The sequence below is a fragment of the Nannobrachium achirus genome, assembly GCF_963921795.1.
Source record: "Nannobrachium achirus genome assembly, chromosome: 15".
NCBI lineage: Eukaryota > Metazoa > Chordata > Actinopteri > Myctophiformes > Myctophidae > Nannobrachium > Nannobrachium achirus.
Window position 1 is genome coordinate 19,647,355 of NC_137822.1, and position 14,626 is coordinate 19,661,980.

Sequence of the window (14,626 nt, forward strand, 5' to 3'; positions counted from 1 at the left end):
GATAAAGTGAGTAACTTAAGAAAGGTGTACTCCATTTTCATTTTATGAACAATTATTGTCATGTCACACCAGATGACGGTTTTAGGCACAAGTACAACAAACTGCTCAATAAAGTCTGATTCCAATAAAATATCTAAAAACAAAATGTGTTTCCATAAAGTTGAGAGTGAGTAGAACAAAAGTAAATAATTTTTATGCCTGCTATTTAAAGTTTTTTAAAAAACATGTTTTTTGGGGCGTCACGTCACTGACCCACAGGAGCCTACACAGCAAAATCCTTAGTGTTCGTTTAACACAGACGGTTACCATTTTTACCACACTCTAAGTCAGTGGTCCTCAACCTTTTCAGGCCGCGACCCCCAAAATAATCATATTTTAACTGGGGACCCCCCTATCCTGACGAGCACTAAGAGTTGAGGCATTACATTTTGTATAACACGGTTCTGTTGTGAAAATATTTTCACAATTTCTGCCTCTAATATTTGACAATTTGGCCAATGTTTAATTTGTCATTTCAGAGGTATTAAAAAGTCCTTAAATTGTCACTTTAGAAATGTGCAGATAGCCTCTAAACACTTAAGCTCTATGTTGGTTTCTTAACTGTAGAGTGAGAAAACAATGTTGCACATTAAGTTAATCATCTGGGGACCCACAGGTTGAGAACCACTGCTCTAAGTGGATGTAGTGTGTGTGTGTGTGTGTGTGTGTGTGTGTGTGTGTGTGTGTGTGTGTGTGTGTGTGTGTGTGTGTGTGTGTGTGTGTGTGTGTGTGTGTGTGTGTGTGTGTGTGTGTGTGTGCATAAGTGCGTGTGTGTGTAGGCTATGTGTGTGCTTGTTTTTCCAAGGGACATATGTTATAGCTAAAAATGATTAAGGGGTGCCGTCCCGGATTCGATTCCCGAGCCCGTTGGACCTTTGCTGACCTTTAGGCGTTTAGTACGCTCTTAATCCAGAGCGATTTACAAAATAAGCAAGGTAATGAATACAACGTCAACATCAATACATCAAAGTGCACCATCAATAAATGCAGAAAAAAGCATGTAAAATACAGTTGTGCTTAAACAGTTGAAAAAGATTCCGTTTAGGGTTAGGATCAGGAATCTGGAGGCCGTGTTTAGGGGCTACGATTAGAGTTCAACCCGATTATGCTTGGATGAGAGCCAGTGTCATCATGCACTGAAAATAGCAGACATACAAGTGTTGTGACGCGCTGGGAGCATGTGCGTGTGCGTGTGCGTGTGTGTGTGTGTGTGTGTTTGTGTGGTTACTGGGGGTGGGCACTTCCTTCAGTTACGTACATCTCTCCATTTACTCTACAGTATGTGTGAATCTTCAGCAGTGGTTGGGGGGGATGTGAATTGCATAGATAAAGAGACCATAAATAGATGCCATTCTCTGTCTGTCTGTCTGTCTGTCTGTCTGTCTGTCTGTCTGTCTGTCTGTCTGTCTCTCTCTCTCTCTCTCTCTCTTCCTCACCATTTAGGTCACCTCCTCTGTTCTCTCTCTCTACCTCTCTCTCTCTCTGTCTATGTCTCTCTCTCTCTGTGCTTCATCTCGACTGAAACCCACACACTGAACAGAAAAGATGTGTCATCTTCCTACTGTTGTTTCATCATCAGGCTCTGTTGAAATCACACACACACACATGCACACGCACACACGCGCGCACACACACCACACGGACACAAGGACCCACTCACATTATTGACTATTTTCAGATTTAACGTCAGTCTGTAACTAAGCAGATGCCATCTCTATGAGGATGCTAATGAGCACTGCTAGCAGGGTGGTATACAAGCTCACCACTGTTGTGAGCTTTGTGTGATTGTCTGTGTGTGTGTGTGTGTGTGTGTGTGTGTGTGTGTGTGTGTGTGTGTGTGTGTGTGTGTGTGTGTGTGTGTGTGTGTGTGTGTGTGTGTGTGTGTGTGTGTGTGTGTGTAAGAGCTGGTTTAGTTTGGGGAAGTAGGCCTACCGGTATGTGTACTTTAGGCCTATGTGTACTATGTACACATAGGCCTAATAGTACTGAGTACAATATCTATAACAGATTTAGCAATTAGGCTACTATTTCATCAATAAACATAGCTTGGGAGCGTGTCGCTGTTACTACATGTCATCTTTTCGAAACCCGACTCTAACCCTCACCCTAACCCTAACCTCCGTGCAGTGAGTCGCTAACCCTCCGGTCGAAATGATGGGCGTTCGCCAAAGCGAGATTTCCCCCATAGCTTAGCCTACTTGGTTTGAGACAGAGCTTTTCTGTTCAGGTTTACTTTAGGTCGAGCTACATAAACGACTGTTGTTACAGTATACACATTAAGCATTGTTTTGCCTTATACACTCTGATCTACTTCCAGATCTGTACCCATGTGTCAAATATCTTAGGATCATATGACACATGAAGTGGGATATGTATACAATTTATAGCCTACCTATCATGTGATCATTTTTCCTAATGATTAATGTCTTCCACAAATCAACCTAGTTCTTCCAGTGGTGTCAGTTCAGAAAAAGCTAACATTTATTTTAGGAAGTACATTTTATTTCCCCCCCGTTTCTACGGTTTCTTGGGCTGGATATGGCAGCCTGGAACGGTTGTTCAAGTGCAGCTAAACGTGTTAGTAAACGTGCCTCAATTAACAATAATGCATTGCACCTGTGCAGCTGACCTGTGGAACCTGGTAATAAAGGCTACCATTTAAAAGAGAGAGAATATAATTATAAAACTTTAACCTTATTAAAGTGACCATTTTGTTACATTTTGCATATAGTTATTTTACTGTAATGTACAGTAATAACATAATAACCAGCACAGATAAACCAAGAGACATTCATGGATTTATATTTAAAAGTAACTTTTATTTTCCCCCCTGGACCCAGGGTATGGCAGCTGCATACCCCTGCCATACCCAATTGACGACCCTGAGTTCTCCCTCCTCTCTGTTAGTGCATTTGCCACATAAAATGGTGTTCCTGTTCCTTGAATGTCTTGTGTTGAGATGTTGTGTAATAATAATCAGTCACCTTTTCTCTCTGTCCCCACAGACAGCGGGCCCCATACATCTGGGCGACATCTGGGCTGCTGACAGAGGCATCCTTCAGACTTTTATCAGCCTTTTTACTCAAGTGGGAGGACTTGCAAAGTCAAGCAAACCCTTCACTCCCACCTCCGTGGAGCTAAGATTGGAGCGAGGGAGTCATCCCAAGAGCTTTTCCGTTGCCCCTGGAAAAAACACCTCTCCAAAAAAGATCTCCTTCTTATCAACCGGTTGCCAAGAGTGTCGTAGGTCACCTGACCATATTGGTACAAAAGCCAAGAGGGGAGGTTGTAGGTTGTCTTTCTCGCACGCTCGAGGGCAGCTTTAACACACGCTTAGCTTAAAATAGGAAGGAACTGTTGGTTTCAGGCAGCAACCGCCATCGAAACACGGCTCAGTCTGGTCGGAAAGTCAAGAGTTCCCCTTAAGAGGTGCGAGATAATAACTCTTGAACTTTTTTTAAACTTCCTGTATTCCTTCCCTCCATTTTGTGAACAAAGACCGGTACTATATCTGTATGTGTGAACATCACTGTATGTGCATTTGAGAATATTTATTGGTGTTATCACTGAATGGAAACACGTCTTTGTGCAAAAGTGCTAAAAAATATTGTGTTGTGTATGAACATACATGTCTGTGTTAGGCACCATTAGTGTATATCAGTAACAACAACAACTACCTTTATCTAGTTGACGTCACTGATTGGCCATAGCAACACCACTAAGCTGAACTTTCAGAGTTAGAATAGAAGTTACTGCTTGAGTGCTATAGAAATAGGTGCTACTGCTGCGTCCGTTTGCCAAAAGCATCAACGTCGGGTGGGGTGGGGGGGCCTGAAGGAAACATGGACAGAACCATCCGTCCTCACGTGCCATCGAATGGCTGACTGTGAAGACCGACCGGTGCAGCTCCCAACCTCACCCCCGTACCCACAGCTAGGAAGGGCTGCCCAGCGCTGACTCCAGCCACAGCCCCCCCCCCCCTCTCTCTCTCTCTCTCTCTCTCTCTCTCAGACGCCCGGCCTCCTCACAAGCGAATGTCCTGCCTCAGGCGCCAGACCGTTACCATCCCCATGGACACCGTCAAGATCATCCAGTCCGAGAAGTTCCCCAGAGAGTGCCCCGTGCCCGTCACCCAGCCGCGCTATGCGCCGCCCCCCAGAGTGGCATGGGACGGCGGGGGCGAAGGCGAGATCATCGTCAACCAGGCCTGCAGTGACCTGGCCCTGGAGATGGCGGGGGCGGCCATCGTCCCCTCCTCTCGCCCCATGGCGGCTCCCTCGGCCCCCGTGACGCGCCGGGAGCAGGGCTTCCTGGCCCAGCGCAAGGCCAGCGCCTCCGACATCTGCTACCACCAGTTCCACTACAAGATGGAGGACGTCATCGTGAACCAGTACGTGCTGCGCTCCTCGTCCACGTCCTCGTCCGCCTCCTCGTCCTCCTCGGGGGGGCCCGTCATGCCCTGCGAGCCGCTGGACTGCCCCACGTGCGGCCACACCTACAACTTCGCCGGCAAGCGCCCGCGCATCCTCTCCTGCCTGCACTCGGTGTGCGAGGAGTGCCTGCAGATCCTCTACGAGTCGTGCCCCAAGTACAAGTTCATCTCCTGCCCGACGTGCCGGCGCGAGACGGTGCTGTTCACTGACTATGGCCTGGCTGCCCTGGCCATCAACACCAGCATCCTGAGCCGCTTGCCCTCCGACCCCAACGGGCCCGTGCAGTGGGGCGGGGAGGCGGACCGCAGCTGCTACCAGACTGTGCGCCAGTACTGCCAGTCGGCCTGCACCTGCCAGATCGCCAACCCCCTGTCCTCCTGTGGCATCATGTAGACCGGTGGTTCTCAAACTTTCAAGTTTCAAAGGTCTCCCCCTTAACTGTACAAATGGAACCAAATCATTTGGTTCCATTTGTACACTGTCAGAGTTACAGACTGGTATGAGGCAATTTAGACCCCCCCCCCCCCCCCCCCTAAAGGAACCCACAGAGTCCCTGGAATCCACTTTGAGAACCACTGATGTAGACCAAGGTGACACCAGTGGTGGACAGTCACTAAGTAGTATCTAGTACCTTTTTATTGTTTTATTTTTTTACTTTCAATCCACAACATTTCAAACAGAAATACTTTTGACTCCACTATATTTCTAGGATTGGTCTCTTGGGAACCAATCGTACAAAAATATATCATGAATTGACCACTTAAGCCTTATTTCAAATACATTGAAAATAGCCGATCTACAAGCCCACACCTCATCGCACCTCGAAGCGCTGTGAGCTTGTAGATCTGCTGTTTTCCTATTTTTAGTTTTACTTTTTAAACGTTTATGTTCTAAAATTCAATACAGCAATGCATTGATATTTAAAGAAAATGTACTTCATAATTTGTACTTTTACTTATACTTATAGTATGTACTTGAGTATATACTTTGTCCACCACTGGGTGCCATTCTACAAGCTCACTGTGTGAGGTGGTAGATCGGCTATTTTGGGTGCACGACAACATCGCACGGCGGGTAACGAATTAAGCATTGCCCCCCCCCCCCCCGCCCTCTTCATCAATTCCTCTATCGCTCACATACATAAATCCCTCCACAGATGTATATGTATATATTTAATAGCACAGATGGATGCTGTGTGGGACTAATGGATCCTGATGGATGGACACAGGTTGCAGATAAAACAGGGAGAAATATAGCAAATAAATGTATTTTATGTATGGACTGGAATCCTATTCACCCTCTCTTGTTCGGATGTGTTTGTCATTGACTCATCTCTTTACATGGGAATGCAAAGGGGAGCTCTATCCCTTCTACCGGATACAGGATAGGTGGGCACTAGGGACATCTGGGCACCTCCATGTACAATTGGCTATTTTGTCCATTATGTTAAAAAATACAATATTTGAAAATTGTATAGCATTGTTTCCCAAACAGTGGGTCGGAACCCATTGTGGGTCGTGGACTCATTTTTATGGTCCCTTCATTTTTGTTTCCTACATTGTTTTTAATTATTTCAAAACATTTTCAAAAAACATTACCAAAGAAACTAAGTTTTGTAGCAATTTGCAGCAATTGTTGAAATATTAGACCTAACAGTCGAATTTTTAAGCATGTTCTAATCATGAAAAAACTTTACTTTACTTAAAAACATTTGACCAAATATTTATTTTTATTACATTTTGGAAAAAAATAGACAATTTAACACAGAGGTGCCCACTCTTCCTTGGTGCCCACCTATCCCGTTACCCTTCAACCTAGGTGAATAAAGATTAATCTAATGATAAAACTATCTGTTTGGTCTCGGCTATTAATTATCTGTCGATTCACAGTAGTGGTATTTGGGTATGAGGGCATCTTTTCAGATTTCGGAGGGGAACGGAAATATGGACACAAATATAACCAAAGAGAATGAGCATACCAAAGAACTATGGTTTGCCTTTTGGTAATCTCTCTGCCGATCTCTATTCAGTAAAGATTAAGACACAAAGCACTCATATGATATGATCATAAAAGAAGGCTTTTGATAACCTTCAGCAAGGCACTTTCATAAAGATCCAGAATGAGAAGCCACTGTCAGTGGTGTAAATTAATTAAGTACATTTACTTTAGTACAAGGCACGGGAAGTACAATTTTGAGATATTTGTATTTCCAATTTCCAATAGTTTTACTTCTACTCCATCCACTACGTCTCGGATCCAAATATTGTATTTTACTCCACTACAATTATTTGAAATGTTAGTTACTAGTTTTAAACTTACTTTGCGGATATGAATTATAATATTATATATATTATATATTTTATAATATTATAAAACATACATTAACCACTTTAGCCCCATTTTATACCTAGGTTATGTGAAAATAGCCGATCTACAAGCTCACATCGCGATGTGTTGTGAGCTTGTAGATCTGCTATTTTCAAACATTTTGTACCTTTAATTTTGGTGCTTTAAGTAAATTTGATGCCAATCCTTTTGTAACATTATTATATTAATGTATTTCTACATTGCAGTATTGATACTTTTACCTAAATAAAACATTTGAGTATTTTTTCCACCACTGGCCAGTGGCCACTGTATTATGCAATTATGCAAGACACTCGTACCATATCAACCACTTGAACCATCTAGTCTTAGTGTGTTGCAAATCTACCCTTTTCCGTCTCTTTGACAAAAATAGGTGATTGACTAATGTTCCCCCCAGAATATGGATGCTGGTGTTCGAGTGGGTAAGTCAGACTGCATTCAACAACTGTGTCGTGTGGCAAAACAAAAACTACATTTTTCAGTTTAATATGCATCATTTTTGCAATGCAACACAACCGCTCGATGAAGTACAAATGAGCCTTTATAAGCATGAACAAAAAAAGACACAGGTTTGAAGCTCTGTGCATTATTGTCTCTGTGTCACTGATATGTAATCATTGACAATATACCGGTATGTTACAAGGAAAACACAATTCACTGTATACAGTATATATGTTACGGTTAGTTTGGGTAACTCGGTTAGACTGTGGTAAGAGCGCTTGTTTTGTCGTTCACCACACACCAATCACCACCAGATGGCGACGACAGCCATTCACTAGTGAAGGCGCTGACGTCACTCGTTTGCGACTCTCTTTCTTTATTTACTAGCCTAGCCTAGCCTAGCCTAGCCTAGCCTAGCCTAGCTTGCCCAGGCCTTACGGCCTGGGCATAAATATAACGATTGCATTCACCACGGCTTCGTAACTCGCACGGCGCTCCGCGCCGTGCGAGTTACGAAGCCACTCGCGCCTGCGGCGCTCGGGGGCGAAGAGCAGGACCAAGGTCCGCTGGCCTTCGCACCGCTTGCAATGTCGTGGACAATCGAGCGGCTCCGCCTGGAGGACGTTGTTGTGGCGACCGCTTGTTCCGCCCTGTGCGGCACGGCGAGCGCTCCGTTTCTCTATCTAACCGTTTCTCTATCTAACCGTGACATATACACATGCACATCTATCATCGTGCCTGTCACACACGTACACACGCACACGCAGATGCACGCGCGCACACACACACACACACACACACATGCATGCGCACACACACACACACACACACACACACACACACACACCACTGGAGTATAAATAAGGAGGGGAAGCATGCCATGAATAATAAATAAACATGGGCTACGTTGCATCAAGGATGGCATTTTCACAGTAGCAGAAGTGTCATGTGTTTTTGTCCATCACTTGTTTAAAGAAAATGCTTTCTGTTGATGCAAGCTGGGTCCAAATCAATGTCCCAGGCGGTTTCTGCAGACATGACAACAGTGTGGTCCTTTCATATGGGAATGGTTTTCCTTCTTCTCCGGAACAGCTGGCTCAGCCGATGCCTGCTAGCCTTTTTCTGGGATGGACGCTTCTGTTGGCTTCAGAGAGGGGGTGGGGGTGGGGACAAGAAAGGGCTCATTAAAACTTAAATCCTATATTGTCACTGTCTGGGTGGAAACCTTGTACGTTCAAAAATGTTACTTTTCAGGAAATGAAAAAAAGAAAGAAAGGAATCTATGTTCCAATGGAACCACCATAGTTATTAATTACTCACAAGCTCTTGTTAATACTTTTCATTGGTTAAATATTTATAAACTCCCAGACACACTCCACTTTCAACCACTTTCACTTTTTTCAAAAATAGCAGATCTAAAAACACATATACAGTACCATCTATTTTTGCTACTTTAGCACGACACGCTTGTGCGACAAAGTAGGGCACTATAATTTAAGAAAAAACATGAAATGTGGAGATTTCGGACCGAAGGCAACAAGTACTTCATTGATTAGGGTCACCCGGGGGTCTGTTTCTTTCCTCTATTTTCTCTCTATACAAAATCTCTGAAAATAGCCAATCTACAAGCTCGCATCAGCACATCTTGTAGATCTGCTATCTTCACCGAACCTTCTCGTATTTGTGCTGAATGTTGGCCTATTATGACACGTTGCAGGGTAACGATGCTGGGGTTCATTAAGGATAGCATGAGCAGGTCATTTTTATTTCACTCAGAGAGTGTGAAAATGTAACCAAATGGAGTTAATGGACCCGTAATCAGTATGAAAACTATGACGGAATTCGGCGGCATAGGGGCTACACTGCAAATATCCTGAGTGTCAATTTAAGTCTGAGTCTAAAAGCATAGTCCCATAGTGGTCAAATTACAATCCCTGAGATAAATGAATGCTCCGTATTTTGCAGTATAAAATAAAGTAACCAATGGTGTGCAGGAGGAAGGAACAGATGCTCTCACTATATGCCTTTGAGCACACTGTGCATTAGCTCCGGACCAGTGATCCTGTAAGGCAGGCCCACTGCCACTGTATTCAATTATTATCTCAACCTTTTCAGGCCCCAAAATAATCATATCTGAACTGGGGACTCTCCAACCCTGACAAGAACTAGATGGACTTGTAGGAGTTTACAATGTTTGCCTCTTTCTTATATTATTTGCCAATTTGGACAATGTTTGACCATTTTTACAGTATTGTTTGTTGACTTTTGATGCAGTACAGTAATGGTTTTCTTTCATTTCTTTTTTTTAGGTAAATCGTCACTTCACTGTCATCTGGGGACCCCCCCACCAAAAAAATAAAAATCATGTCGGGACCCCCCTGGGGTCCAGACCCACAGGTTGAGCACCACCAAATCTGGTCCAAATCTGCAGTGGTTGGAGGGGTTTCCCTACTCTACCATTGAGAAATGTTATGTACGGTAGACCAGTGGTTCTCAACCTTTTCAGGCCATGACCCCCCAAAATAATCACATTATAACTGGGGACCCCTCCACCCTGACGAGCACTAAGAGTTGAGGCATTACATTTTGTATTACATGGGACAAGAAAATAGCAGATCTACATGCTAGTCTAGATCTGCTATTCTCACAATTTCTGCCTCTAATATTTGACAATTTGGCCAATGTTTAATTTGTCTTTTTAGAGGTATTAAAAAGTCCTTAAATTGTCACTTTATACATGTGCAGATACCCTCTATACACTTAAACTTTATGTTGGTTTGTTTACTGTTGAGTGAGAAAACAAAGTTGTATATTATTAAGTTAATCATCTGAGGACCCCCCAAAATAATTTGGGACCCCCCCTGGGGGCCCCGTCCCACAGGTTGAGAACCACTGCGGCAGACCTTGGTCTGTCGTGCGGGAGATCAGGTTTGAATCCCGGATTGGACATGAAACGTGTGCATTGCAGCTTTAAAGCCGCACAGACATTTCATAATGAGCATCATGCAATAATAAAAATCTATTATAAAATGTAACTGAAAAGTACTGCAACAGACATCACTGTGCAACGTACTACAGTATATCTCACCTGTTTGTCTCTGTATCTGACAGCTGAGCTGTCTCATCTCTTCTCAGCGTTCCTATCTTCAACTTCCTGTGTGTTTGTTTATTGGTTTCCTCCTTTAAGTCACGAAGAGAAACAGAAAGCAAAACATTTCATCAAAATACAGGCTGATTATCAGATACGTGAAATAAATTCCCCTCATGTGAGTATATTATCAAAGCCATATTAAATCAAATCATTCTGTAAGTTAGATGAAAATTTCATTTAATACGAGAGTCACTGCAACATATCGTCACTGTCGGGCAGAAACCTCGTATCTCCAAGTTTAAAATGTGTTTGTTCTTTTGTAAAGTAAAGCCCTGCTTCATCATACAAGGCGGTCGCACAAAAGTAGTGAAAACAGCAGATCTACAAGCACACAACGCCTCGCGGTGCGAGGCGTTGTGTGCTTGTAGATCGTCTGTTTTCACTAGTTTAAATCATTTTTAAAATGATAAATGCAAAACGAACGGTTTTGGACATACAAGGTTTCCACCCGACAACGACGATATTTGCAAAGCCAAAGGCTTGATTATGTCATTTTTACCTGATTTTCATGGTCCTCTGCTTGTTCAAGCAAGCCATTTATATTAACATGCTGCCCCCTAGAGTTTGGTTTTACCTTTCCTGTAACAAATTACAAACATTAGCTACACAAGATCAACATTGTGCACATGAAACAGGTCAAATCATTTCCTTGAGGGGATATGATAGGAAATGACTCAAATGAAAAAGAGGTCACTCACTTAAATGGTGTGCCAGGATATTAGTATCTGAAGCTGACCTCCTCCGAAAATCATGGTTATCATTATTATTCTGCCACTGTGTTTCTGTGGAAATATGCTCCTCACTGTTCATTTCACAGGTTTCACTAGGAATGGGTTCCTCCGCGATAGCTTTGCAATCACAGAAGAGGGATTCTGAAGCCTAAAAAGAAAGGAAATGGTGATATGGTTTGTGGTAAATAAATTCACTAACAATGCATTAAAGTCCTAACCTGACTCCACCAGTATTTTATACTTTATCATATGACTGTGAACTGTCAGATATCTAAAAGAGACATGCCCCAAAAGTGGTCAACTCTATGATGTAATCCTACATTACCGTATACCGTATGAGTGTTGAGAAAGTAGCTTCCATGCTGTTCAATAATTCATAATCACCACAAATACTGATATGATCTACAGCTAGCGAGGACAATTTGCCAGGACTAAATGGAATTAAGGTAATCTCTGGAATCATAATTACCTGCGCTGACTGCTTAGACTCCAGGAGGGCATCCATCTCCAGCTGTAATCCACGATTATCTTTTTGAAGCCTGGCAATTTCCTCCAACATCTGGCACACTCGCTCTAGGTAACTCAACCCAGGACTGAGGCCTTCCTTCTGCTTGTCACCCTGGTTCTGCACAGTGCAAAAACATGGAATGGTTACATGGGAAACATTTAGAAGGTGGTTTGACATAAATGGTGCATTTATATTGCGCCTTTATCCAAGGCGCTTTACAGAGATTGTGCATTACATTCACCCCTTCACACACACACACACACACACACACACACACACACACACACACACACACACACACACACACACACACACACACACACACACACACACACACACGCACACATACACACACACACACACACACACACACACACACACATTCATACACCGATGGCAGAGGAAACCATGCAAGGCACCAACCTGCTCACCAGGAGCAACTAGGGGTTCAGAGTTTTGCTCAAGGACTCTTCGACACTAACTCTAATACAAGGTTTCCACCCGACAACGACAATATATACATTTCTTGATGTGATATTAAGCCACAAAATCAGCAGGAAAGTCCATAATGTGAGTGCTAAAAGCTGGCAAGAAGCATCACAATCCTGGGAAAACGAGTGACTCATTCTGGATCACAAAGCATTGTACACTCTGTATTGTTCACTTGTTTTGCCAGATCCCATTATTGTGTATGGAGTAACACTTATAAATGTAACCTGGATACAAACATTATACATAATGCAAAAAAGAGCAATAAGGATATTTAACAATGAAGGATATCACAAGCACAACTCAACTAGATGTTCAAAGCAAGAAATTATTACGATTGTGTTCATACCACTATAAAGAGTCTGTTAGGTTCATATATGGAATGGTTTGGAGGTGGATCTCAAACAAAACATAAACATTATACAGTCTAAGAAGATGTGTAAAAGAATTATGCTTAATTGATGTTGAATGTATTGGCTTTTTTATTTTAGAAAATAAAATCGACACTGGGTATCTATTTGGGCTGCACTTGCAATCAGGGTGACCGTTTCCAAATTAATTAGAGAATATAAATACATGTAGGATAGCTATAAATATAATACTTCTAAATGTTATTTACTCCCTGAAAATACCGTTTCACAAAATGTATTAAATATTTTGTGTGCCTCAAAATATGTTATATATAAATATGTGAAGTATTTATTTAATTTATTTTATTTATTTATCAGTGTCATTACGTCACTCCCACCCACACAAATAGTCCGTCTGAGCTAGCTGAGCTCACTGATGGCTCAATTCCTCTCATGCCTGCAGGCTATAGAGCGAACCTGAACAGACTGGTTTATAGTCTGAAACACCACAGAGGGACTCATGACAACTCTCTGCCATGAAAGGGATTCTGTCCATGTAATTACATGCCTGTCGTCCTGTAAAATGTGAAGGCACGTTTGTGTGTGTTGCAACTTGCTCTAGGTGGAAAGGGAAATGGAATTAGAGCACGTCAGTGACTTTCTTAAGGCAGCAGAGAGGTTCCTAAACATTTTCATGTCAAGGAACCCAATTTTGATATGTATTTGGCTGCGGATCCCCATTTGAAACATTTTTGTGCCAGGGGCCCCCATTATCCCATAAGAGAAGATTTGTCAACCTTTGTCAACAGACAGATTGTGAGCTTGTAGATCTGCTATTTTTGAATAGCCATAAAAACGTCCTCATGTTGCTGGGCGTCCCCTGGAACCCCCTCAAGGACCCAAGGACCCACTTGGGCACGAGTGACAGTTATTTAAAAATGCAAAAAAAGCAGTCCAAAACAAATAGCAGTAATTATTTGCTTAGAGGAGTAAAAACGTAATGTCAAAATGGACACATAATCAATTTCTACAACTATAACCACAGTCAGTTCAGTTCAAACAGCATGCATCTCTGTCATGGCTGGCCTGTAGTAACTCACCTTTGTAATGATCTTAGCCTTAGGTAGGCTGTGATGCAGGGACAGAGGTCGTCTAATATGTCCAGATGTGTTCTGCAGGCTTGTGTTCTTTCTGCCCAAACTCCCTGATCTTTGGCCTGTTGTGTAGTCCTCTGATACCTGTCTGACCACTAGGGATGACTTCTGACTCTGTTGCCTGAGCACCACTTGGGGCGAGGGGCTCTGCTTCAGACTCTGCGACCTGGGGCCCGTCCTCTGCAACGCCTGCTCCACTTTGCAGTGCAAGGCCACGGAGCGCTCCCGGGACGACTGTGCTCTGACAGGACTGGTCCATGGGGAAGAGGAAGAGGTAGAGGGAGAGGACGGCGGAGACAGGACAGGAGTCTGTGATGTCGACGGCCGTGTGAGTCCATCCTCCTCTCGTTGTGCTGGAACTGGGTCTGTTTCTGGACTCCCTGTTGTTGACGGCGCCGAGAAGCCCGGTGAAGGGAGTGATATGTCCGAGCTGGCCAGCTCCACCCCAGAGTCCACCGATTCGGAGCGCACACCTATCCCCATGTCGGACACGGACGTCAGCGTGGATCCCGAGACCGTAACTGGATTGCTGTCGTCTCTCCGAAGCCACGGTTCCTCCTGCGTGTGTGAGTAAGGCACTCCCTCAGCCACCCAAGTCTCCAAAAGGTTTCCAAAGCTCCTGTATAGATTCATCTTCCTCACACCTCTTCCACAGAATGAAAATGGTAAAAACCGTCTCTCAAGTCACTGCTTCAGACAACCCACGCAAAAATGACTAACTCAGTCAGTGAGGTGAGGTGGTGATGGAGAATTCAAAACATCTCTGCATTTCCGCCTGTGCTTGTTCACCACACCTCCCCATGCACCGTCTGGCAACACACAGCTACAGTATATGGTGCTGCTTGTGGGTTCTTGCTCATTCTTGTCACTGTAACATGGGGGAGGGGAGGTGACTCACCTGTACACTATTTGAACCTGCAGACTTGCATTGCACCCCAGCCAGTGCCAGTGGTGGAAAGTAAT

The 14,626-nt window shown here is 43.5% G+C and overlaps 1 protein-coding gene across 1 annotated transcript; it reads left to right on the top strand.

Moving 5' to 3' along the window:
* Positions 1 to 4,073: 4,073 nt before the first annotated feature.
* Positions 4,074 to 4,865, top strand: rnf208 (ring finger protein 208; the record flags this gene model as incomplete). Its single annotated transcript, XM_080742966.1, has 1 exon — positions 4,074 to 4,865. One exon carries the CDS (start codon positions 4,074 to 4,076, stop codon positions 4,863 to 4,865), a length of 792 nt encoding a protein of 263 aa, XP_080599092.1.
* Positions 4,866 to 14,626: the final 9,761 nt, after the last annotated feature.